The sequence below is a fragment of the Sinohyriopsis cumingii genome, chromosome 6, assembly GCF_028554795.1.
Source record: "Sinohyriopsis cumingii isolate HCF-2022 chromosome 6, ASM2855479v2, whole genome shotgun sequence".
NCBI classification, from domain to species: domain Eukaryota; kingdom Metazoa; phylum Mollusca; class Bivalvia; order Unionida; family Unionidae; genus Sinohyriopsis; species Sinohyriopsis cumingii.
The window spans coordinates 30,956,826-30,984,429 of NC_142966.1; the positions used below are offsets into that span (position 1 = coordinate 30,956,826).

The 27,604-nt window shown below is 37.7% G+C and overlaps 1 protein-coding gene across 3 annotated transcripts in view; it reads right to left on the bottom strand.

Annotated features, from left to right (window-relative positions):
* The window catches only part of LOC149796574 (uncharacterized), a 137,350-nt gene that overhangs the window by 36,373 nt on the left and 73,373 nt on the right, over positions 1-27,604 (bottom strand). For all 3 annotated transcript variants that reach the window (XM_089961276.1, XM_089961279.1, XM_089961277.1), the window contains exon 2: positions 179-412. In XM_089961276.1, coding sequence (XP_089817402.1) covers positions 179-412 — 234 coding nt within the window. The remainder of the gene's footprint in view (positions 1-178; positions 413-27,604) is intronic.

Sequence of the window (27,604 nt, forward strand, 5' to 3'; positions counted from 1 at the left end):
TGCTATTGCCGATTAAATAGACAAATGAGGGCATGTAAAACTACGAAATGAATGTCGGTACCTTTCTTACGTTCGATTTAATTTTAGGGCTTAATATTATATTTGCTAAAAGTTTTGTTAAAATAGTCATTAAAACAAGAGAAGATGCATCTGCATTCTAATAACGAAGGAAACTTACAACCATCACTTCTTTCATAAACCACGATGGTCTTTACAATAATCAGGAAGCCTATATCCACCTCCCATGTATGGTTGTCCCTACGAGTGTCTGTTGCACTACAGGTCTTGTCTACATTAGGATTTCTTCCATCTGTATTACCATCTACAGCCTTATCAGCCGTCCAGTTGAAATTGTTGTAAGTCAATGTTGACGACTGATACGCAGATTTATTCACAGCGAAATTCTCGAAACCTAAAATAAACAACTGAACTAGTTATTCATACAAATGAAAGGAAAATGCATGCATACATACATACATACATACATACATACATACATACAGACTGAGAACATACAAGTTTTGTAAAATTCGAAAACAATTAATTTCCCTTGAATACATAGCATTTCTAACACAAGTCCTAACATTTAAAGTTCTAAAAAAACGTTAATGATATTCCACAAAAAGTCTAAAACTGGAAGTGTTTATGTGCATGTAGTGGAAAGTGTCGTAGTGATGTGCCAACAGTCTTTATTGAATCACAATAATACAATCCATGAATATATCCTTATTTAAATTTCATTATGAATCCATGTCTCTTTTTTTCGGAGAAGTCTCTTTTTGCACTTTGTATTTCCAGAGAAGAGTCAACTGAATTGAATAATTTGAATAAATGCAATCCAACCCAAATGAAAAACTGGGCACAACAATAATCCCACTGATTCTGCTCAGATCTTAAAGCACGAATAATTCTTTTTTCCAAGTAACAATATTTTATAGTCTTCTTTATGACCTCAAGTCACAATTAGCATTTTCTACAAATAAATATTACCCAATGAAATTTTAATTTTGGAAGGTCCCGAATGTTTACAAGATAAAGTCCTTGTTATAATTAGAAGATTTGATAGTTACTCATAAGGGTCTTTTTCATTTGTAGTATGTTTACAAAGACATTGCTTTGACATGATTTTTCTGAGGTCAGCTGCTTTGGTTTGTGTCCTTGTCTTGTTGCAGATTATATTTTGGTTTGTTGTTTCCTTGAAATTATTCCAACAGTTGACACCATCGCTAACCTTATCTTTATAAGTTAGTATCCTCTCTCTAGTATAAATGTTTCTTAGATTTTATTAGGGTTTTTCTCGCAGATATTGCCTGCTCTTGTATCGTTTTCAAAATGACAAAATTGATTTTGAACTTGTGCACATAAATGAAACAGCACAATGAACCATTTGGCTTGGATACAGTCATTAATGAACATACGATATAAGTTAAGCTTAAAATCAAGATTTCCTTGACTGTTAAAAGACATGAGTGACAGCTAAGTGATGTTATATGCAGTTACCCAGTTGTTCAAATATAAAATCCAAGCTTTCATTCGGTCAAGGGGAAAAGCGTCAGTCGGAACAAAGCATTTTTGAAGGTAATTCCCCATAACAAGAAATGAACATCTTTATCTGATATGTGGACAGCAAACATAAATGGTCACCATAAAATGAACATTTATTAATGGCTGTCCCTTCTAGTTATTGACAACTACATTTTCATTTCATTTTGGCTGGATCCGTGGTACAAATATATGCATACTGATCAACATGTGTTAATAGATTCATCATTATGTGAGTGTCATGACGTCGCAAATTACATTTTGATAGTGTAGAGCAAGTAACAAGTATCGACATGTGAAGTTATCATCATATAATAACGACACTGCTCTACGGTCAAATACCATTATACAAACAGTCGAAACTAATGACAAATTAAGACTAGTTAACAGCAACTATAAAATTAAGCGGCAGGGGTGTAATATACATAGCTTCAATATTTCTTATAATGTATGTGCGCACTTGGGACAACATATCAACAAAGAACATAGACTTAAAAGAGTCTGAAATGATTCAGTTGTCATGGACACAGAATCTAACACCTAACAGGTGTCTTATTTTTTCATCAATATTTACAAAATACTAATTAATACTTAGGCGATGAAGACTTTTGAACAGATGCATATCTATGAAGTGTTACTAATTTCTGATAGGTGGACCAAAATGAAAAGTATACACAATATTGAGGAACATTACACGGTTTCTAAAGAACCAAGTATAATCAATCCCAAACATAATACTACCAATTGCTTTCAAACAATAAATGTAACAAAGGTGTATTTGCCCGTGCATGCGTCCATGTAACGACGGTTACAGGTGCGTTCTTACAAGCTGCTTATTCATATACAGTCATACAAAAGAATGGAATATTTACATGGATGAATAGACGGGGAGCCATTAACTGGTAGGGTGGCTGCCTGTGACTATTTCATGACTTCGATAACTATCTATGGGATGAGTCAACAAGGACTAAATATGCTTTACATTTAATTAAACTGATTATGCTTCAGTTCCATCAAGCAAGCAATACTTCTGCAAACAAACAATCATGAATTATTACCGAAATTTCTAGATTATCATAATTGTGCATAATTTTGTAGAGATAATAATGCTGTTCATTCTGTCTTGCTCAGCGTGACATTTACGTTTAATGTATGGGATAGGATCACATTAACTTTCCGTCTGCAAGGGATGGGATCTGCTTTGTTGGGGCATAAACTGAATTTTAATTACAGTCCGTTCGATAACCATCCTACATAGATGTCATTGAAGCGTTAAGTGTACGGAATGAGAGGATTGAGGCGAGCCGGAGAACATCTTGGTCCATTTGATATGGGTTTCATTAAATAATATTTTCTGGGGCCCCGAGTGGCCGAGTGATCTAAAGAGCTCTCCGTTACAGATTATTGCCATCTCACCTCTGTCTGCGTGGGTTAGAGTCTCAGATTCGGCCAATGTGGGTATGTGAGAAAGCTTGCCAGTAGCTTCTTGTGGGTCGGTGTTTCTTTCCGGGGTTTTCCTGGTTTCTTCCTCCACCATTAATACTGGCCGCCATTATAGCCTATCGTGTGCTGCAAAATGGCGTTCAACCAGACAACACCAACACTAAATAATAGTTTCTAGAATAGCTATTAATAAAGGCGGACTAGAGTGGAACATTCTGACTTTGATGGGAGTGTTACATTTTTTGGTAGTTAGAGAAGGAAATTCTGACTGGCAAAACTAAGCGAAGGGATATGTTTTCCAGACACAATTCAGGGTGGCTTTAAAGTAGTGTCCCTCGTGATAGTAGACAACCTGATGCAAGCTTAATGTATCTACTGTAAATAAATATTTCTCGTTATTTAGACCAAGGGTCCTGTGTCTGGAAGGAGGACACCAAAAGAAAGAAATTCAGCTACGTAGCAAGATATAGTCTCACTAAAACACAAGGTTATTCTGAATTGCATGCAGTATGGTCATTGATTATGTTTGTAATTCTTTGTTGAAGTTATTCGTTTAAATGAACATTTGAATTATCCTTGAATTCAGAAGTTAATTGTTTACATGCATTTTCTCCTGAATATTATACGATCATTGATTACATGAAAGTTTTAAAACTGCCTCATTCAGATGTAATATAAATCGTATATTATAAGCATTTCATGCATTTCATCTGCAACGAATTACGAGAAAAAAATTAACGTACTTTTATCATGTATGATGAGAACAGATTTTTCTCTGTCTGGAAATGTATGTCAATGAATCGCTAATTAAAAAGACAAAGTAGTAGTATAAGAAGTGAGGTCCCCTAATTCATTTGTGTAATAATGTTGTGAATTATTAGGAATATGTGCCGACAGGCATAGCCCAGCCAAAATGGGGTGTGGTGGTTTATGTAAACAATTTTAGTATGTAATGATTCTCTGCTATGAATGCGGGTGGTGGCAAGCATAGACATTAATGTATGATGGTAGGATTGTCTATCAATATGAGTTTGCGAAATGACCATATCTTAGTTCTGTTAAATTACGATGGACAATATCACACGTAAAATAGAGTAGGAATATTAATTGATCCTGAACAAGAAAAACTTGACACGTATTTAGTTTCGATATTATATTTTTATTTAAAAAATATTAGCTTGTAACATGTACTGCACAGTGGGAAAGAAAGCACTCTACAAAACAGACGGTTAACGGCCCGAAGAGGCTGGAGAGAGACATACAGACACAGAGACGGACACACAGACATAGACATTGAGAAACACACACACAGAGAAGAAAATAAGTACTGCAACGCAGACCTATCACCAACAGTGATTTTAAAAGACTGGAAGCAACCCAATTAGAATTTAATCAGTCATTCGATTGTATGATGAAGATTATATGATAGGTGTATCAGAAGGACCAATTGAACTTTGCATAACTTTTGTGACTGTTTTTAAGCGAAGTGAATCGTTTAAATATCATGTTCAATTTCATATTATTTATTAATTGATTAAATTGTTATATATTACATAAGGGGGCTCTTTGTTGTACTATTCTGTATCTCTGCTCAGATCTCTTTCGTTCGTTCATCGATTTCCTATTTAATGTATTGTTTACTCGATACGGCCAATAACACCGTGATCGATCACCTGCTAAATATCGATTTTGCGATAATCGATCACAATAACATTTGTGGAAAGTGTAAAGGAAAGAATATCATCAACCTGAAATAGTAAGAGCCGCGTATTTATTCAAACATCAGTAACATTACTACAGGTACTGAAATACTCATATCTGAACAGGTGCTCTCAAATGCATAAGAATAGATGGGTTATATTTTATAATGAAAATCGATTAGTTAATAATAATAATAATAATAATAATAATAATAATAATAATAATAGTAATAATAATAACAATGATAATAATAATAATAATAACAACAATAATAATAATAATAATAATAATAGTAATAATAATAATAATAATAATAATAATAATAATACGTTGCACTGCTGTTTTGCTACATACTATTTATATATGACATGGGATTGAAACTAGAGATATGAAGATAACAAAATGGCCGCCAGATTCATCAATTGCATGGTTGATGTGGATTCATTGTCAATATAATGTTATTTAATGTGATACTCCGGTTACACTTGTGCTAATGATCACAGCGGTTAATATTCACTAATATATTTTACCACCGTCTATGATGTCATCTTTGTTTTCAATGAAAACCTACGTGTTAAAGAAGAACAAGAGGAGTTTCGTTAAGTCCACTTTTAAATAAACATCCATCCACTGAATACTGAATGCAAAATGCGAAACATATCCTATTAAATTTACAAATTAGTTGCAACTTTCTTCGTAAAGAAAAGATCCAATATGTTTTTTTGAAAAGCATGTTGACTAGGTGACCATTGCATGTTGATCACTTGTAATTGTCTCCACATATCACGTGATCCAGACATGCGAAGCTAGAGTCTCGTACGGATATAAGTGCGCTAAGAGCTAAAATGGAGACAAAACACCAGCCATACATACTACTCCTGTTATTTTAGAAACTAATCCTGCGGAGTGCATATAGTCAGGCACCGATCAATGCACACAATGTGAGCTAATGTGTTTTCGATGAGTAACCATATCTTAGCGTGTTTTCTATCACACTTTTTATGTCTGTAAACCTGAGCTGTTTGTACTTTACGCCCGTAACTGTCTGTGATTTTCCATTTCTCCCAACAGAGTCTCAAACTCATCCGCACTGATTCTTTCATCCTACATTGCAACTGAACGCAGTCTACCGATTGTATTCAGACTGCTTTATGTGGCTGCAAGCAATGTGGAATAGACGCCTATACGTGAATATAGTCGGATCAAAATTAATTTGTTAGCACCTCCAGAGATACCAGTTACTATCAATATAGCACAGACAATAATACAGTCTGGTGCACCTACAATGGCTAATGTTGTCGAGATTCCATTCACACCAAGACCAAAAGTTTCAGCTGCAGCAAGACTACCTCGCACGTTTCTAATCGCGTTCTGTGCGGTTGCTATGGTACTTTCATTTTGCGGCTGTTGTTCCACTTCGATTATTATTTTTCACGCCTGTAAGAATGAGGCTCCACCATAGTTCTTGAAATAATAATACAATCATGCATTTTAAATAGACGACAGAAAGAACTTGTCATGTCATATCATGCTGCGTAGGCACCATACGCACATGCATTTCCATCCAATAATTTGCCTTTACTGGTACAAATGGCATATACGGTTATTAGAATAAAATATATATATGTGCCTCGGGAATACTCCGTCCTTGTGCTTTGGCATTACGATCGTTTGAAAACACATTGATTACGCCTACATCTTTTAGTATAACGATCTTTTTGCCCAATAACTGTTACCCGAACAAGTGTTTCTTGTAAAATAACAGTCGAGATAGGTTTTTTTTCTCAACTGAGTCATTGTTGGTTAATAATATTCGTTGGTAAATTTAATTCAGCTGGATACATCCGTGAATGCCACTTTACCATTATGGAAAGTCCTGGAGTGTTCTTACACCTGTATATGCAGTCATTGCTTGAGCATTTGCACATGTTGGTGTGAGGATTCCAAGCTAACCTCAAGTGGGCAGTGATACATCAGGGTAGTTCAAAATTGCATTTTCTACTTGGTCCTTAACAACATGAAATGACAATTCATACCAGGGTTTGGCGGCATCGTGTTCACGCAGATATTACTTGAGATGAGGAGAAAAAATATTATCCATGTCAGCATCTCCTGCCAGCTGTACCAGCACCCCGCCAGTGGTAAATTTCGCAACAACATCACTGTGTCAGATTCCGTTACATATATAATATGATACAGTATGACCCTAAACACAAACAACAAAGACGATTAAGTATCCCTCAAGATAAACGTTGTGTGCTTCGAACTGAATTTTATCTCCGGTTATTCATGATGCTGGTATTGCAACTATGTAAAAATGTATAAAGTCACTCTCCGGCCTCATAATATATGTTAGTGATATAAAATCGGGATCATGATGCCGCTTATCATTTATTCACATTATCATTAGAAGCCACGTGATTTTGCTTCCTGTGATGATTAATAAGTATGTTCCGTACTTACGCACCTTTAAAAATGTGAGGTTTAGGTCTACCAAAACCATTTATGCAGTACATTAAATAAGTCGGCGATTTCCTAAGATATTATCTTCAAATGAGTTTTCTTCTTCTTAGATTTTTATTCCTGTAATTTTCGCTTTAAGAGTTACTACGCGAGGGGAGGGCACTTTAACGACCTACTGCTCCATATATTGCTTCCTCCCACCATCGGCTGTATCAATAGTCTTTGATAAACGTGACCGACAAACCACTATGTCTAGTTCCACCGTTGCTAATGAACCCAACCAGATCTTTTATCACAAAATTGCCTTTGATCTGGACAATAATACCTTGTATATTCACATTAGATATTTAAAGTTTGCCAGTTTGATCTTCAAAAATCACAACTCACCTAGATAGACATCAACAAGAACATGATTAGTAGCCTAAGACAAATCCGCTTTGGCGGCACATGAGCTCAAATCCACATATGCACGGTGTAGTCTAGCTGAGTAATGTGCGTAAATGTTTATATAAAACGTACTTTAATGTAAAATCAATAAGTGCTTGCGGAGTTGGTGAACTCTCCAGTGAGCGCAACACTGTCAAACATGGTTTGTACTAGGATAAATAATTAACAAGAGGTCTTACTACGCATGCGACCCAGCGAGTGCCAGGGGCATGTTGATAAATCTAGATTGACGATACCGGTTTCACGTGTGCGTGGCACCATCTATACAAGATCATCTCACATACAAACACCATGAAAATGTTTTATTTTGCCTTTAGCGAGTAAATCAAGATTAGTCAACGGATGAGCCAACAACATGGCCTTCTGCCACCACTTAATCGAAGACCTTTGCCTGATAATATTCGACGACTCGGGCTCTAAATTCGAAGGTTTCTTCCTTTTAATACGGCTGCGAGACACTATGAGTCCACCGACCGTCTTTTCAAAGCCAGTCCTGGTACAGTTCCGACTGCCTCTAAAGCTGCAGCTTTTGCAACCTCTAGAGTGGCTGTTGCCAACAATGCCGAAATCCGCCGTTGTTTCGCATTTGTGTCACCTCAGACTTGGCAAACTTTAATATCTCTGAGGCATTGTTGTACTTGGCCGAAATTAAACTGCATTGCGCTTGTCAACCTCACGGGACACATCCAGTTAATTATGCCTGAGAAAGGTTTAGTGTCACCTCACAATTGTTTCTGATTGCGTTTAGTTTCGCAAATTGATTTTCACTAGGACAATATAATATAAATACGTAACAGGTTTAATTATGAATTCTACGAATTTTCAGCAGGTGCATCGATGATCCGCATTCGACTAGCAGCACCCTACAAACACAGTGTTTTTTTCAGTTAGTATAACAGCATATCATCTGTAATTAGCACCACAGGTATCTACAAGTGTACGAAAATATATGTCAAAGGCACACTTCTGGACAACTGCAAGTGTCCAGTGAAAATTAATAACTCGGGTACAACCTACGCAAGTTATTTTGGAAAATTAGCAAACAAGGGTTTTGATGCCCGTCCATATACGACTACAGATTGCAATAGGAAGAGATGGCCGTTTAACAGCAACGAAACTTCAGCCCTTCCTAAGGTATCAAATATCATATTACTATGTTATCTGCTATATTTTTCATTTACATTTTGAAACTCCCCAAACACATGTTTTGGTGCTTTTAGACCACGTTGGATACTTATTTGCGATACAAACTTTCCCGCATCTGTGGTGAGTCTGTGACATGTGCTAAAAATGACGACGTTAAAGTGTTTTCCGACTGTGTAATCGATAATATATGCGATTCTGTAGAATGTGAAGGGGATAACACAGGCATCTGCAATCTTAACCTTTGAAATACAATTATACCAGCGCCACATCCGACACCCCAAATTGCGTTGTTGTAGTTGTTTTTACGAAACATTTCATGGGTGTTTGGCTCCAAATATCATTTGTGAATAGCTCCACACACCCCAAAGATGCACGAAAATCTCAGTGAATTACAAATGAAATGTGATCGACGCTGTGAAAATCCAAAGTTCAAATTTGTTCTGGAATCAAGGACTGCGGTGGTGTGAGCAGCAAGGTTTGGCTCAAAAAATTACAACTAACAGGAGCTGCATTGCTTGTTACATTCTTCACAAACAGTATTGTTGGACCGGCGGTTCTCTTGTAATCATTGCAGTATCAGGCTAATCCAAGATTCGTCCTGGCTACATTAACGTTTTGAAAGGTAATTCGGTTTCCTTTTAATCAATTGAATAAATTGCACTCTGGAACAACGCCATAATTCCGTTGTTAACAAATATCACTTGGGCAATGGCTGTGTTTCCAGCACAATCTGCTTCTATTAGTTTTCCAAAAATGTTTTACACGGAAGAAAAAACGTTGAAGTGTCCTGCACTTGTAATTATATCTTTAATTGATTTGGATCCTTGGCTGGATATTAGTAATATTGAAAATCTCTCTTGCTTCTATCCTTTAGCACAAGCGATGCCATGTCAAATGCTGAAACAAATACATCTTTGAACTGAGTCATTGTTAAGCTATACATTTTTTTTTTCTTTAATACCACTTACCGTCCAAATGCACTTCCGATAGCGGGATTTGCAATCGCTGAATCTGACGATGCAGCTAAGCGTCCTCGTTAATGACTTTACTAACTGCAGTCGGAATTGATCCCCTCGATGGTAATGTAACTGCTGTTGTTCATGACGTTCTTATAAGTAATCGCCGTAATCGATCTAGAAGCGACTGAGCTGACTGAGAGTCCAGTTATTGTAATGGATCCACAGTTGCACTTTTAATAATTTCCACATCTCGCACTGAAACTTGTTTTAGCGATATGTGCAGTTCGCGATAATAATTATATCAGTGTTGTTAGTGCACTCGTAAATAATCCACGAATAACATCGCCTAGCTCAGTTCCGAATTATTTCATGTACAAAGGTTTAACCGCGTCAACTGCGAGTAAGATGTTACACACGTCAACGTACTACCGGCATTGGTATTATTAATATTAGTATTAAATATCATGTCGATCTCTAATGTCCAGTTGTATCACCAATGTTTCACCACAGAGATAAACGACGTGCTCGTCTTGATCCATAAGGAAAAAAATGAACATGTGTCAACCGATTATTATGGCATGGAAGATATATAGGTGCTGCTGGCGTGATCGATATCAATTTGTTCGACGGTTGACGAAAACCCAAACGAAATATAACCCTGTACAATTACCCTTGTCGTTTAGGCCTCCTTTAATAACTACCACCAACGGCGCCATATGTTAAACTGAGCTGGGTCTTTCAAGTAATTATCACAATGTCTGGCGCAATATAATATCCCACACACATTAAAATAGTTTGTCGTCTAGAACGTAACCAGGAAAACTTAAAACTGATTTTATTTACGACCGCACTAAATCAACCGAATATTTTTGAGGGTCTATTGCAATGACTGAGCTGGGTTTGGGCTCATGAGCACGTATGGAAATTGTAGTATTTGCCAGTCTCCAGTGTGATTCTCCGTCGAATTTCTTCATTGATCGATTATATGTCGTAAGCGCCAGAAGGGAGTTCAGTTGTATGCCTGATGACACCAGTGTCAACTTAAAACACAAATGGATTGTTGGTAGGCAAACCAACGATCGGTCTAGTTGTATATTAGGCACACTGTAATAGACTCAAAAAGATGATATTGTGATCTCATAAGTGCATAATTCACCAGCGGTTTCAGGTGCAAGAAAAGTCACACTGACTTCTGGTTTCGATGATGAGATATTTATCATTGAGGCAACTCTCTCGGCTGTATATACAATCATCTGTTTCATTGAATCATATATTGCATGAAACAAAAGAAGTGTTTCAACCACCTAAGAACGATCCTCCTTTGTCGTATATATCAAGTGTGTCTACATCAAGTTAATGTTTTTCTCCATATGATCACTGGTACACAATCGCTTAAACATTGGTGTAACTTCAATAATGACTTCGAGTGCGTTGTTGCTCACACAAACAGATCCCACAAGTATTTCCAATCAGCCAGGAAGATCATTATAGACATATGGTCAACCAGAGACCTCTACCTGTTTTAACCGATATATTTTATACTTTTAATCAGCTCTTGCACTCCTTGTTTATACATGCAATACTTCCGGTGTAAGTTCATGTGTTTCCCAAATCTCTTTTTCTTCGTTGGTGTAGGTGTAGTTGGATGTGCAGGTGCTTTACGTCGTTTTTCATCCAGTGATGATGTATAAAGCCTTCTTTCTTCAATCGGTGATATAGACGCTCGTTCACACGAGGATGCCAGCTGTCTTGGCGATGATAGTTGGTTCTTATGATAACGGTCTCGATCTCGTTCAGCGTTAAAATGTGTTAGCATATAGTCAATATATACATTTTGTTTGGGCTGGTGTTATCAGCTGTGCACATTTGGTTAGGCAATTTCCGTTTATGGGTTTATAGCATTTATAAAATCACCCCACGAGTTTCTCCGTTAAAGAACTGAGGCTGGGTTTTCAAATGCGATTTGTTTAACTGAGTGACAGGTATGATATCTTCGCAATTGCCTCTCTAACGTCTTCATCCAGTTTACGGGTGAGTTTGGCGATCATTCCAGGAGATTCTAATATTTCATCAACATATTATTTGACCTCCTCAATCTTTCTAGCAAACGTATGTTGGTCTCTGCAATTGCTCTTGTGGTAAGTTTGATATCGTTTATACGTTTGGCTATATTACGAACTGGAACATAAGCCGATAGCGTAATAAGTACAACCGATCTCGGCTTATCATCGTACAACTAACTTCAACAACAATTGTGCTTTTCCTAGTTCAGCAGGGCCAATGATAAATGCGTGAACTGAATTTGGAAACGCGTTTCGGCATCAATGTTTGGACGTTTTTAGAGTTTCTTTCAATGTCAGAAAAGTCTGCGAATCGTTTTTGCGTGATAACATTGAATATAAATACAGTATATATTAATATGGTCATTTCTTCATACTGTGTACGATGTCGTGCCAAAACACGTACCAAAAATCGAACTCGAGTTCAAAGACGTAATGTATGATCAACGATTAGTGGAAATTGTGTTAGATGTGGAGCAAAGAAGTTCACGTTTACCATACGAATCGCAAACGGTTTTGGAAAACGTTGATATCGCGGTTGAATTAAGAAAGTAACCAGGCACACCCTGTTGTAAAAATCCGGATTACAAATATCATTCTGGAAAACATTACTGTGGGCATGGGACAGGGCTTGCTCTACGACTCGAGTCTAACAAACAACCAAAGTCTATAAAAGCACCTTTCAACTTAATTCTGATGTCTTTGATGAGATGGTTATCATCGAGGTAACTCTCTCGGCTGTATATACAACCACCTGATTCATTGAATCATATATTCCTCAAAACACACAGAGTGTTCCAAGCGACTCAGAACTCATCATCGTTGAACGATTCTCGTTCCTCGTATATATTAAGTGTATCTACAACAATTTAATGCATCAGCGCACGTTCTGTATCTCTGTCCATAAGATCACTGGTGCACAATCGCAAAAAAGATAAATGTAGCTTTATTAATGACTTCGGGTGAGTTGTTGATCGCACGAACTGATCCTATAAGTATTTCCAATCGATCAGCAAGATCATTAGTGTCATACAGTCAACCAGAGCCCTCAAATTGTTTGAACCGATATTATTTACACTTTTTGTCAGGTCTTGCACTCCTTTGTTTTTACATGCGATACCTCGGCATTTCTGTTCCGGTGTAAGTTCATGTGTTTGCCATATCTCTTTTTCTTCCGTCGATGCAGGTGTAGATAGTGGTGCAGGTGCTTCACGTTGTTGTCGACTTCGTTGTTGCCTTAGTTTTTCATCCAGTGAGGATAATGAAGCCTTCTTTCTTTAGTTGGTGATATAGGCATCTGCCTTGGCGGTGGTAGTTGGTTATTGTGATAATGGTCTCGATCTCGATCAGCTTTATAACGTGGCAGCATATAGTCAAGATATACTTTCTGTTTGGGCTTGTGTTTTCCGCCTTGCACGTGTGGTTAGACATTTTCCCTTTATCTGTTTTGCTGATGGAAGCACACATGTACATCATGTTGTTATTTCTAGTAGAACCTTTTTATTTGTTCGTCTAGGCACTTTGACACTTCTTTCTCTGTAAAGCCGGTTTACGTTGATGTGCTACCCAGAACCTAGCCGAATGGCTGAGGTAATTGTTGCTGCGATTATTGTGCATCAATGGATCAGGTGCGAGTGTTTCCATATAATTTGCTCATAGCTCATCACCCTTTTCAGTACTTTTCTTCGCATATGCATTATACGCTTCTACAAAATAAGCCCACCGATCGTCTTTAGCTTACTTCCTTCCACAAAGCTCGTTTTAGGCCATGCATCATTTATCATCTATCATTTTGTTATCATGTACTTTTCCCAGTGGGGAGCTCTGATAACAGCGTGTATCAAATCACCTCACGAGTTTCTTCGTTAACGATCTTAGTTTGGGATTTTAACTGCGATTTGTTTAATCGAGTGGCAGATACGGTATTTTTGCGATAGCCTCTCTAACGTCTTAACCCAGTTTACGGGTGCATTTGGCGATCATTCCAGAGGTTACTCTAATTTCATCAACATCTTCTTGGACTTCCTCAATAGCTTCTTGCAAGCGTATGATGTCCTCTGCAATTGCTTTTGTGGTTAATTTGATATCCTTTATACGTTTGACTATATAACGAACTGGAACATAAGCCGATGGTGTAATCACGTACAACCGATCCCGGCTAACCATCATACAACCATATTCAACAACAGTTCTGTTTTTCCTGGTTTAACAGGGCCAATGATTAGTGCACGAACTCAGTATGGAAATTAGATTCCGTCACAATATTTGTACGATTTTAGTGTCGCTTATACAGAACGGCCAATGTCAGAAAAGTCTGCGAATTGTTTTTGCGTAATACCATTAATAATCACACAGTATTTATTAACATGACCATTTCTTCATGCTGTGTACGGTGTCGAGCAAACACACGTACCTCAAATCCAACTCGAGTTCAAAGACGCAATGTACGAAAATCGATTGGTGGAACTTGTGTTAGATGTGGAGGAAAAAAGTTTACGTTCACCAGAAAAGCTGCAAACGGTTTTTGAAAACGATTATAGTGTGACAGCATTAAGAAAGTAACCAGGGACACTATGCAGTAAAATTCCGGATGACAAACAACTTTCTGGATACAATTACAGTGGGCATGGTATAGGGCTACAGGGCTTGCACCACGATTCGAGTCTAACAAATAACCAAAGTCTACTGAAACACCTATCAACCGCGTTGATGGCGCGTGTTACTGATATGACCTTGCTTAAAGAGAATTAAATGATGTCCATGGTCGTAAACGCGCCAACGTGGATATCATCCATGACTTAAATGCTATTAATCCAACATGGAGGGGTCAACGAATCGCAAAATGTGTTGTCAAAGAAGGTATATTAAAACCAAGACTGGATTAAGTCGTGGAAGAAATGGTGCACTTATTAACAGTAAACATACCAATATGAACAAACAAACAAAAAAGCCGGATATTATCCAAAATACTCTACAGTCCGTATGGGTGCTGAGAGATGAAGCCACCTTGGAACAGATCGCCAGTGCAACCAAGGTCACCCATGGGATTGTCGGAGCATATTTGGCCAAGCAAACGCTTTGGCAAAATAATTTACCAGTACCAAGAAAATATTTACGTGTTTCAATCGATGTCCAAGCACCTGAGATTCATCAGGCTGATTTGTTATTTCCTACACATGACTGTGTCCGTGATCGATAAGTCCAACTGAGCATATACAAGTAAGGCGCTAACCGTTGTCGATGTTGTTAGCAGGTATAAAGAAGCGGAACCGTTGACACCAAGATTCTCCAAGTGTCTCAGATACACTTGAGCGGATGTAATCGCACTCTTGAAGAACGGCTATTCAGTTATCAGTACGCACATAAATTGTTAATTGAAGCCAGAGCGGTCTCAGGATTGGAAAACACCACTGTCATTGGTCATAGCAGCATTAACAAAATGAAGTCATATGACTAGATTAAAGCAAACCAAAGCGATTTGGCAGAAAAGACGTGACTGCTACTCTGAAAATCATTGACCCAGCACCGTAATAAACACTCGGAGACAAGTTTGTTCGATATTTGTTTGCACCTGGAGATTTAGAAGGCGGACACCAACGTCACACAACTGACACACTATGATCCGTGGACTATTCACAGTTTAGGAACGGACGGATACTCCGAGGCAATCAACACGTTTTCTAGTGTTGCCATCATCTCGTAGTTGACCATACCCTCCCAGTTGAGCATTTGTGCTACAGGAATGGCAAGTCATGCCAGTGAATACGAACTGCAAACAGGATTGGTTTTGACGCGTTAACCAGTATCAATTGTAAGTTGGTTCACAACAGCACGATGGTCAAACGCGTAAGAGGTGATTCCATCAATGAATTTATTTGTGTTATTACATTGTTTGACTCGGACGAAAACACAAAGGGTTTGCGAGCGTTAAACAGAAAATAGTTTTACTGATATTATTGAGGTTATTTAAAATTAACAACTAAGGTGTATATTGTCTCTACAACTTGCATCCGATAGATAATCATAACATCTTAAAAACGTGTTTCAAGTTTTGTTCTAGTTAGCATAAGACATTGTTCATATACATATTAACCTTTGGATAATGTATCATATATTTATACCAAGTGATACACGTACAAATATCAGTAATTAATGATTAAAAGTAATAATATATAATCACTACAGCAAGACTGGAAAAAAATTAATTATCTAATTTTGGTTTCTTTTCATGGTTTCTTCATGGTTTTTATTGCTTCTTTCAACACATTATTGGCTATAATATGCAATAGAAAATAGGAGCTAAGTGAACATCCCAATGACACACCTAGGCAGTCGACCCCAGGTGGCAAGGATTAAAATCGAAAAGTAACTAGTGAATTATGAGTCTCACTTTAATAACATTAACCACAGGATACCTAGGCTGACGCTATACCGAATGATCTACAAATTTATTGCACATTTAATAGTATAGAATATTACATCGAGGTTTCGTGTCATCTACTGTAGCATTGCTCTAACAACAATATCTCTGACTACTGCTCTGTTTTGTTCTTTAAAGGTTTCAATGTAAAATCTTCCTAAGGATCAATTTCCGACAGTCACATCGAGACAAGTTGTCCTAGGTAACAAGAACTAGAACGTTGTTGTCGATAAGTATTGACGGATAGTAGATATTCAACCCTGTGAAGTACACTTACAGCTGATAATGTCATAAAGCTTAAAGTCAGTACTAGGAAAGGAAAAAAGAAACAACCTGAAATCAAATACAAAAGTGTTAGCGGCTCATAGATACTTATTAACGTCAAGATGACGTTTTTACAATTCGAGAAGGTAGTAGTAAGTGTTATGTGTAGGATATAAGGAACAATCATACAAGCAAATTGACTGAGTGACATACAAAAATGGGAGAAACATTACGAAATGCTGTTTTAAACGCGTCTAATTGTAGTTTACAGTGTGAGACAGAAAAGCAATAATAGCTAAAACTTTGCATCTTAAACAATCCTGAAAGGCATCATGGACGAAAATTAATAATAACCTGCACAAGTACCCTTATCCTTAAGAATGTGTATGCATAATCGAAACAAATGACAGCTTTTCTTAATATATTTATACCTTTCACTAATAATTTTCCCTGGTAGCGTTAATACAGTATGAAGAATCTCAGTACACTGGTCGCAACTTTACTGTACAAGTGGACGAGTACTTTTCAAATATTTTCCTGTACTAAATTGATTACCAAAGCAGTTATAGTCTGTTTGGTTCACTTTGACGGCCGATAATTAATTACAAATTAGAGGTCAAATATAGGAGCGTTTCAAACGACCTAAGCAGCTCTGGGCTTGATGTAGGTCAAGGGTAAATATCTTAGTCGAAGAGTAATTATTAGCCATATTCGGTAAGCCTAGATTGGGAAAATTTCAAGTGAAATGAAAACTCCACAAAGGATAAGATTAGACAAGAATCCATCATTAGTATCATATATTTTTTTTTATTAAAAAAAAAAAAAAAAAAAAAAAAAAACATGCACTTATAACTCTTGGTTAACATGGAGACTTGAAGATGGCTGCACTGAGGGTGAACTTTAGGATGAAACAAGTGGAGTAGTTGTATAATTTTCAAGGCTCAAAGACCAGGCATCAGGATTGTTAACCGAAATGCATAGCTTCTGAATGATTACATCTTTATGCTTCGTAACAAGTCCCATTAGTTGCTACGAGTCAATACACAGCGGTATTGACAGGAGTTAAGTAAAACAATAGTCACCGCTTCCTTATATAGTTAATATGTGCCCGCGTTCGAGGAACTACTTTTATATACGTCGAAATAAAAATAGCAACGAACGCTGACCGCGTCCAATATATTTGCGCTTCCAACGTACCACTTCTCCAACCGTTTGAGGTAGAAATAAAGGTGGAGGCAGGAAATCTACACATAAATCCAAGTGACGTAGAAAATTTCATTGAAAATCAGAAGAAAAAAGCACAACACAAAAGCGGCGACCTAACGATTTGTAAAACATGTTCAGCGATGGCAATGGGAGGTGAAGAAAGAGCCTAGAACAATAGAAAATACCCATCCACAGCTATCGAATGACTGTGTTAGTAAATTGTTCTTTCTAATAGTAACTGTGCCGGCTAGATATAGCTCTCATTCAAAATAAAATATTTCAAAATACCTACTGTCGCTACCATTATAATCCAAGACTCAAAATTGCATGAAAAAAATGTAAAAACAAATGAAGCGAAAGAGAGAGTGATGTCACACTCCCCTTTGATACAATGTATCAATCAGCAGGTTCATGAGCATGTTCTGTTTCACATAACATATGCACTTTTAGTCACACAGAATAATGAATAGCAGTTCTTATTTTCAGGTAATATCAAAGACCGATGAGACACAATACCAATATAACGTTGATGGAGATTTCTGCTGAAAATGCCGGACTTCAAAACAGATTCAACATTCATTCCGTCAAAAGACCACAAATAGACCTACCACGCTCTCAAAAGCCTGAGTGTCACCAAATAAAATCATGCAGCCCATTGGACATCAAAATATGTCATCAAACACGACATACGACTCTAAACTAAGTGTATATGAGCAGAAGGCATATTATTCTATCCCGATGCACACTAGTATTCCAGATCTACACCCCCACCCACACACATCCTTCATCGGCTGTTACAGCATCATCTAACGACACCCAAATTGCCCACAATGACCACATTCGAGTAATTTGTTTCTGGCGCATCTTTTCATAATTGTACCTTCAGTTTCCATTGATGCGTCGAGTCGTGTTTTCCTAATATAAATATTTGTCTCTCCTATCAATATTTCGTTATTTGTCTTTGGCTACATACCATTCCATTCTCTTGGCCAAGCTAAGTTTTGTTTACGCGCGCGTTGATAATAATAAAACAGTGCATATTAATGAGAGGTTCTCAGGTTTCATTCATAAATTAAACATGATGTAAAATATGAAACAAAACATAATATTTGTATTGTTTCGATTGTATTATTCCTTCAATATTGGAGAAAAATTAATATGTTTGTCATTAAGTATGTAATGAAACGGTTATTGACTGAGTATTAAAAAGTATTGGTACCTCATTCATGTGGCGTAGGATGTTCGAGCTCGCTTCAAGTTGCTGTATTTAGAAACGGCTCACTGGAAGGCAAACTTATCTGCTCCCTCGCCACCATCAACAATAATGGATAGCATCTCATTACATTAAATAACCATGCGACAATGCACCCAAACGAAAAGAATTCCTTTCCTAGATTTCATGTGCAAATTATGTTTCTGTAAGACTTAGTATATATTTTTTATAAATAATTTAAAATTCAGCTTGCAAGACGATTAGTGTCGAAATAATCTAAAACGATAATGAAGCAAGTTCTTAAAAGGTTTCATTATAATTCAATTCTTTCGGTATGGCTATTATTTGTTCTGTAAAAATCGAATGTAAATCCTTAACTTCCTGGAGACAGTACCACAACTGCTATATTGTCTTCATCTTTTGAACCGCCTCTATTTCATGACGTATAACCAGCATTCGAGGTTCGTATTTCGGTCCAATCTTTCTGCAGAATCAGATGACTGGAAAAGGGTGTTGTGATTTGGCATAGAAAAATATTATTAGGTTGGACTCAATAACAATGGTTGTATTTTGGGAATGGAGAATGTTGAAGTATTGGTACGATTGATTTTTCGACATTCTAGTCAATGGCGACTTCATATTCTGAAAGGTTAAATGTGGTGTCCGATTGTGCAAGATTTGGTATTTTGGGACTAAAGACGACATCGTATACGGAACATGATAAACTAGAGAAGAGTGTGATATTGTACCGAAGAGCCAGTGTCGTTCGTCTGTAGTGAACGCGATTTGAACAATACATCAGCATAGAGGCTTCCTGAAAAGGAAGTTCTGAATGATCGCAGACAAAATCTAAGCCACTAATTGTGCATTGAATCAAGCATCCAGTTTAAAATGGATAACTGATCCGTACAAAATTGATCTAAAATCAAGTGTAGATTTTACTAATGTGCTATATAATCTACGTAAGAGAGTCGGGCATGCACCTATGTATTTTTATCACTGACATTTTTAAGTTTGTACTGATGTATCTAATATACGGAAGGAACGTTGACGGACACAAGTGCTAAAAATATGGTCTAATCATCAAACGGGATATAAAACATTAGTGCTGAGTTTTGGGGTCATCTTGAATCTTTCGATGTTTGGTAGAAATGAATAGAAACGTTTACATTTTGAAAACCGGAACCCATGATCTTCTAGAGAGTTCTTAATATTCTTAAGCATAGCTTTAGTTGACATTCAATAAAATAACACATATTTTAAGCTCAATAGTTCTAATGCAAACAGTTTTTTTTTACTAAGGCAGAAGACAGTGAGTGTTGATTATTCTCCAGATGGTAAATGACAACATGCTACCATGAATATAAACTTTCACAAAGGGTAGAATCAGCCTATACTGATGAGGTGGTCTCTTACAGCAGTACCGAATGCAGAACAGATCCGTAATGGGCACCGATAATGTCGGTGCAAATTTCATGAGTAGGAGTTCCAAAACTGTTAAGTTAGATCAGTAGAATAATCTAATATCGAGCCGTATATTCATCTCCGTAGTTAGCATGTGGGCTCGTTAGGAATTAATTCTGTTTATATCGCATATAAATATATTCGCATGACGGAGCAAATTTTCTGCCAATAAAATCCCGATTTTATTCTCAAGCGTAGGGGTGTCACGTTGTGTGAGAAAATTTGCTTGCAATTCCTGCCTAGTGTTATACATCTCTTCTGATAGAATTCGTAATTCAAAGTACTTTGGGTAATGTCAATAAGTGTTACATAACATTACGAATTTCGACCGATTCTGAAACAAAAAAACTACCTGTCCACTACTTAATCGTTGCGTCACAGTCAAGTTCGCGGTTAATTCAAATAGACCCTTGTCGCGGTGGTGAGAAACTCTGTTTTGCAATCAGTCCGTTGTGTCATCGGTGGGTTTAGGATTAGAGGCAGGAAAACGCGAACATATAACATGTCAGTACTACTACCTGAGACAGTTTTCAAAGAGACCACCGGTATCCAATCAGAACTAACATTAGTCAAATTTAAGGCGGGTTTCTCGAGCAGCCAGACATTATCCTGTTACATTCATTTTGGAAGACTCATTACAGGTTTTGACGTGACTAAAGATAAATCACGGTACTCCAAAAGTGAATTGTGCACTCGTAAAAAATTGAGTGGGAAAAGGAGTTCTGGGAAATTCCGACGATATTTGGAACATAGGCTTCTGAGTAAGCTTTCCGGATAGGACGCCACCAGAAGATTAGAAAGATGAAGACGTGGAAGGCCGGGAGAATATGCAGTTGTGCGAAGTTGCAGGGCCATAAGAATAGACACTTGTTACGAAGTCGCAGGACCGGGAAAACGGAACAAGGGTACCGGAAGTACCAAAAAGCGGAAGTTACGGATTAGTAGCAAAGAAGGAATACCAGAAGGAAACACTCTCACCTTTGATTTCATGTGATAAAATAACTGGCTAGTTGCATAGGTCTTTGTACTGATTTGTTTTTCAAATGCATAGAAAACGTGTCCTGTAATTGTTGAATACCGTGATATAGTTAATTAAATTGTTATACCGTTCACTTTATTATTTTTATATTTTATACACTTACACCGTCGGCCTTGCTAGGGCTCGAAGTTATTCAACCTTTTAATTGTCCATCTGTTGTTAGTGACACTACCGTAGGGGGCACATGACAATGTGAAATGTCTGTCTCTCCGAATCGTAGGATATAAAGCTAGGCCGGCTACCGCGTATGCCTAAGCTGTGTATTTCAGTCATTATGCTGTAGTTACAAGTATTAGTATAAACTGTCCGCAAGTGAATACGATTTTTACTATATTTGTTAATTTCTATGTTTGTTTACGAATGTTTATCCGAAACAAAGTTCCAAAGTCTCATAATAGTTTCTTGTAATCAACATACTAGCGAAATCCGTCATCTATCATTCGATCCATGGTTTTTTAAATTGTATATACGCTTGTGGACAATAAAATGAAGTGTCTAAATATAAAGGCTGTCAGGGAAGGGTGTACTGTAGCATTCGGCGTTAAAAAGAGTTCAAATTTAAACGAGTTCTTTATTTCTTTTGCGGTAGTTCTCTGGTGAAAAATGTTTCGGGAATGTGTTTGAAGTTTAGCAAATGAAGTGACCATTGTATCATGCATATTTAGATGTTTGATACAGCTCTCTGATACATTTGCCAGTTATCTTCCGCACCTTATTTCATAATAATTGTCAATAGACTAACGCGCACATAAAAATGCAAAGTGGACTCACAGAGGAAGATATTTCTCAGCATGTGTGATGAGCAACAGCTAATAAATCAACACTGTATTAGCAAGTCAATCACTGCATCTAAGAAATAAATATGGAAAATAATCATAAAACAACCTTTTTCCTGAATACTGCACGCTATATCCAAGAAAGACACTTTTGTAAAGATACTGTTTTTTCCATAGGCAGGAAAAAAGCAGGAATCTACAGGTACATTGATTCCTTTTACATGTAACATAAAGATAGAAAAAATATAAGAACAAATAATGTACGCAATAGTACAGCATCAATGGAAACAAAGACAAAAAAGTAATAAAGATAATCAAGAATAGAAACAACAGCAATAAAATTGACGAGATGTGGTCTAGCACAAACTTTGATACATCTAATAAATGTGACTGGAAATCAAACAAGTGTTTGTTTTCTTAAATCATTTTTCAACGTGACAATTTTTAACAGAATAAAGATAAGCTTGACCTCACGTGGACCAAACAACTGCTGGTATCAACAATTTTCTTAAAACTGCAATGGGCATCGGTAAAGGCGTACTTTTGTTGGTGTAAAATATTATGAGACATGTTCCAGTCACTTCCAACGTTTAAAAATGGTATCGCTCTAGACAGTCCAAACTATATGGTGTGTCAAAGAAATGTTCTATATATCACAGTATAAACGGTACGGGTTGATTCCATTTTGAGTGAGATTTTATTATAGTTGAGTGTTCTGTACAGATAAATTAAAAATGGACTGAAAGGTACTTACGTAATTCTTTTTATGACTAACACATGGAATATTATTTTCATAAAAATATCATTGATTTTACACTCAGAATTGAATTATAAAGAAATGAGATAGGTACATAACTGCATACCGAATCGAAGGGGTTCACGTGGTCGAGGAGGTATTATACACTTTGGCGGATCGAACAGCATTATTGGTGCTTTGTCCTAGCAACATCTATTGGATTTCATGTATTGCCTTCCTTAGTATGTAATGCCAAGCAACCAATAGAGTGGTGCATTGTACATCGGACGAAAACGGTGGTGGCAATTGAACTAAAAAGGATACTTTGTAAGTTTAGTATCAAATGTATGACTATTTACAAGAGCGAAGCAATTACAGATGCATTTGAGGAAAATGTATTTGGGCAAACAGGCAGTGTGAAATTGCTTATTTATCCGTCAATTCAAGGTGTATGCTCCATTTGTCTCTATCACGTAGGAACAATGTTCAAATCTGACCAATTTAATTTTGATTGGATGCAGTGGCTTGCATCCAATTTAATTCACATACCCGAGGCACATAACTATCTGCTGGATATGCCAAGGTGTAGATCGGGTTATCGGAACCTTGGCTAGCGAAGATGGATAATAGTACATGTCCTCTGCTTTAGAAATACAGCTTACACGAATTAAACGCTATTAATAGCAATGGGTTAAGATGCAAGGGAGCTATGGATATGGCATCGTTGTTCGAGTATTACTACCAGTAAAAGTGACACGTGTTACTAAATGGCGGTAAATGGCGGTAAGAGTTACATGCAATAACGAATTTTAATAGCATTTTGTTTTGTAATCTAATTTTTTCACTATATATCCCTAGTATAATTGTAATTCAAATGAGCCAAATAAGTTCCCAGTCTTCGCGACTTTTCATAGACTGGAGGATGCTTGGTTTGATCAAAATCCCAGAGTGGGTAAAGAATCTACCCTGATGAACAAACTTAAATGGAGCTTGAACTCTATTTGATGAGCACGCGCTGAAATGTGATTGTAGAAGGCTGGATAATGAGACAAACTCTGTGAAATGTTTTAATCTGTCTGAATGTTTACGATCGGTGATTGCGGCAGGTCGAGATAAGAAATACCTACTGCCTCTTTAACGCGTACCTGTTTCTGCCACCCTACTTACTGAAAAGTAACTCTCAGGCAACATTCATAAACTAAGTAATTAAATTATCCGTGGGACAATTTCAGTAATTTGTCACAAAACAGGAGGTGAGATATTAATATCCCTGTTCTTAGAAAAACAAGGCATTTCAGACCATTCCTTGAATTTCACGATTTCTTCTTGAAACATTTATACTGTGTTTGGATTTTTCCTTCTTTCAAAGACCGCTCCGGTGGCCTAGTGGTTAGAGCGTCCGCCTCGGATGCGGGAGGTCGTGGGTTCGATCCCCGGCCGAGTCATACCAGAGACTTACAAAAATGGTACTAACAGCTGCCTCATTTGGCGTTCAGCATTAAGAGGTTAGTGTTAGGACTGGTCGGCCTGGTGTCAGGATAATGTGACTGGGTGGGACATCATGCTACATGTCTGCGGCATGATGCCCCTGTGCTAGACATCACTATACACTGCCACATTGCAAACATCGTAGCGATATGACTGAAATATTGTTAAAGCTACGTCAAAAATCAAAATCACACACACACACACACTCCTTCTTTCAATATACAACATAAGGTAACTGACTATGGTGGCTTCCTCAGTAGTTAAGTGGGGTACATTAGCGACAATGGGAATTAGCATTACAGAGACCCCTGGGTCAGATTAGCGACAAGGGAAATTTAACATGGTGAAAAATCGTGGGTCAGATTAGCGACAAGGGAAATTAACATGGAGGAAAATCGTGGGTCACTCTAGCGACAAAGGGAATTTAACATGGAACTATAGTGTGGGTCTGTCTAGCGACAAGGGGAAATTAACATGGGGAATAGAGTTTGGGCTTTTGGGATTTTTTTTAAATTTTTTTAAATTTAAATTTAAATTTAAATTTAAATTTTAAAAAAGGGTAGGCAATGGAAAGGCTATCTCTTTTCGAGAAATATGGCTGGCCCTGAAAAGGGCCTTTGGGTTTATGTTAATGTATTCATTAACATAAATGGTACCGCATTGGTCTTCTTCTTGTCCTTAGGCTACGTCTCACTGTTGGTCCGTAAATCAGCACTCTTTTCAGGCATCCTTGTCTTTCAACGTAGATCCTACGTATCCACAGGCTGGTGTTTGTCCTGTGGACAACGGTCCACTTGGCTCGGACATACATGAGCATGTCCGTCCTGAACATCATGGAAGACACAAGCGTAGAAGATTGCACATCGGTCCACATCTTGAAGCGACGAGAACAAGTGAATCAATGCAGTGAACTGCGCTTATTTATAGGTACAGGAAGGATTGAAACGGATTGAATTCATTTACCAATCCGAACACGCGTTACAAAATTCAGTCAGCTCGCATCCAATCCGAAGAGAGCAGTCTGTGACGTCACGTGGTCTATATAGATTCGTTAGCGCTTGTGTGCAGTCAATCTATGCGACAGTGATTCAACATGACGGAAACTCAGAAAACGATCCATTGGGGTGCACCAGCAGGGGAGACTGCCCAAGGGAACCCGGACTTACTTTCAGAAGAGGTACATTGGGATTTTGTGGATTTTCTTGCCTCGCAAGAATTTGTTCCGGAACCTTCGTTACCTTCTTCATTACCGCAAGTGGAGAATTTTAGACAGAGACAGAAAGAAGAATTGGAGAAATTTATGCAACGACAAAAGGAAGCGGAACAAGCTTTTCTCCTACAGCAACAGCAACAGCAACAAGAAGAGGTAAGAAAAAAACAACAGCAACAACAGCAAGAAGAAGTAGCAGCAAAGAAACAAGAGGGTGAAAATCAAACGGCTACAGTACTGTTGGACATTTTAGCGGAGTTAAGAAGTCTAAAACAAATGTATCAGACTTCTTTATCACGACCGAAGAGAATACGACCTTCCCGAGCTAAACACGCCAACCCTGTGACTAAGCCTGTCGTACCACCCTTAGTGATTTCAACCCAATCATCAAAAGTAGGCCTTGGCCGTGGCAAAGGCTTAAGGCAGTTAAAGTTGATTGGTTAAACTCACCCCTACACCAAAATAAAAAGGCCCTTTTCAGGGCCACCCACATTTCTCGAAAAGAAATACAATTTCAATTTGCCAATAACTCAAGAATAAACCCCACCCATTTTACCTTATAGTACGTGTCTGTGTATGAGTGCGTGAGTGTAGCTTCCTATTTTAAAATCAGAACTCAAAGACACTTACCTTATATCATTCATGTATTCTTTTATCCATTTTTTTACAATCCAATTCACAATTCACCACAGAACACTTTAATTAAAAGTTCATTGACTTCTTCTTTCTCCTTGTTTAGTCTCTCTGTTTTTTTAATTTCTTCACCGTTTTTTCCTCATTTTCTTCCCTTCTTCTTTTCTTCTCCTGTTTCTTTGCTTCTTGTAAATAGAATTGTCTTCTTTCTTCCTCTTCTTCCTCTGAAGAATCCCTCTCTTCTTTTGAAGAATCCCTCTCTTCTTCCGAAGAATCCCTCTCTTCTTCTGAAGAATCCTTCTTTTCTTCTGACTCGTCTTGTTTCTTTTTTGAGCAATCTGGAGACCAATGTCCTTTTTCTTGACAATAATAACAGGTATCTTGACTTTTGTCTTTTTTAGCCCCTGTTTTTTTTTTTTTTTTTGACGGTCTGGACACTCTGAAGACCAATGCCCTTTCTTCTGACAGATATAGCAAGTATCTTGACTTTTATCTCGAAAGGAAGGAGAGTAGTCCGTCGGCTGGTCTGAAGAGAATTTTCTTATGACCCCTCGCAAAGCTCTGACGAAACGTTCCATCTGGGTAGTCTCTTCCATTGTTGTGCTCAGCTTGAGAGTGAAATGAATAGTGAAAGGACAAGACACACACCCTTTTTATATACGCTGGTTTGCCAAGACTATAAATTAGTCTATGGTGTTTAAACTTGAGTCATTTGACGTTTTGCACTCAAGATGAAACGATCCCATTCATTCGAGAAGAAAGAAGAAGAAGAAAGTAAGAGGCAGAAACGTGATCTATCGCCTCGTACCAGGGCTGAAATCTTGGCACAAATTCATGCCAGTGATTTTGAAGAGGACATGAGTGAACCAGAATCCGAACCCTCTAAACCAAGTTCACCACCCTTAGTCAACCCTGAAAAGTACTATTCCATTCGAGAGACGGAAAAGCGCTCCTCTAGAAAATTTTGAACCACGGCTTACACCTACACGGTGAAGTTTAAAGATTTCAAGGCCGACGTACCCTTGGAGAAAGCAGAAGGGTTTATCACCGAGATGTGGGATTCTTTGCTCACCGCACTCAAGCGACAATGTCAAGCCAAAGAAGACGATCGCTTGACACTATCCATAGATCACGACGGTTTGAAATCCCCTGTTTGGATCGAGTTTAGCAGACCCGCAGAACTGACCCCTTCCAAAGTCATGGACAAGATACAACAGGTGCAACAATCTAATGACCAGTTTGACATCACCGATGGTAAAGCCACACTGAAAATGGCCCACGTCTCTCCTCCTCAAGGAACTGGATGCAAAAAGATGTTATTAGTGGACGACCTTCGCAACACCAAAAAGAGTCTCGTCCGAATTAACAACCCTCAAGACCAGATGTGTTTAGCC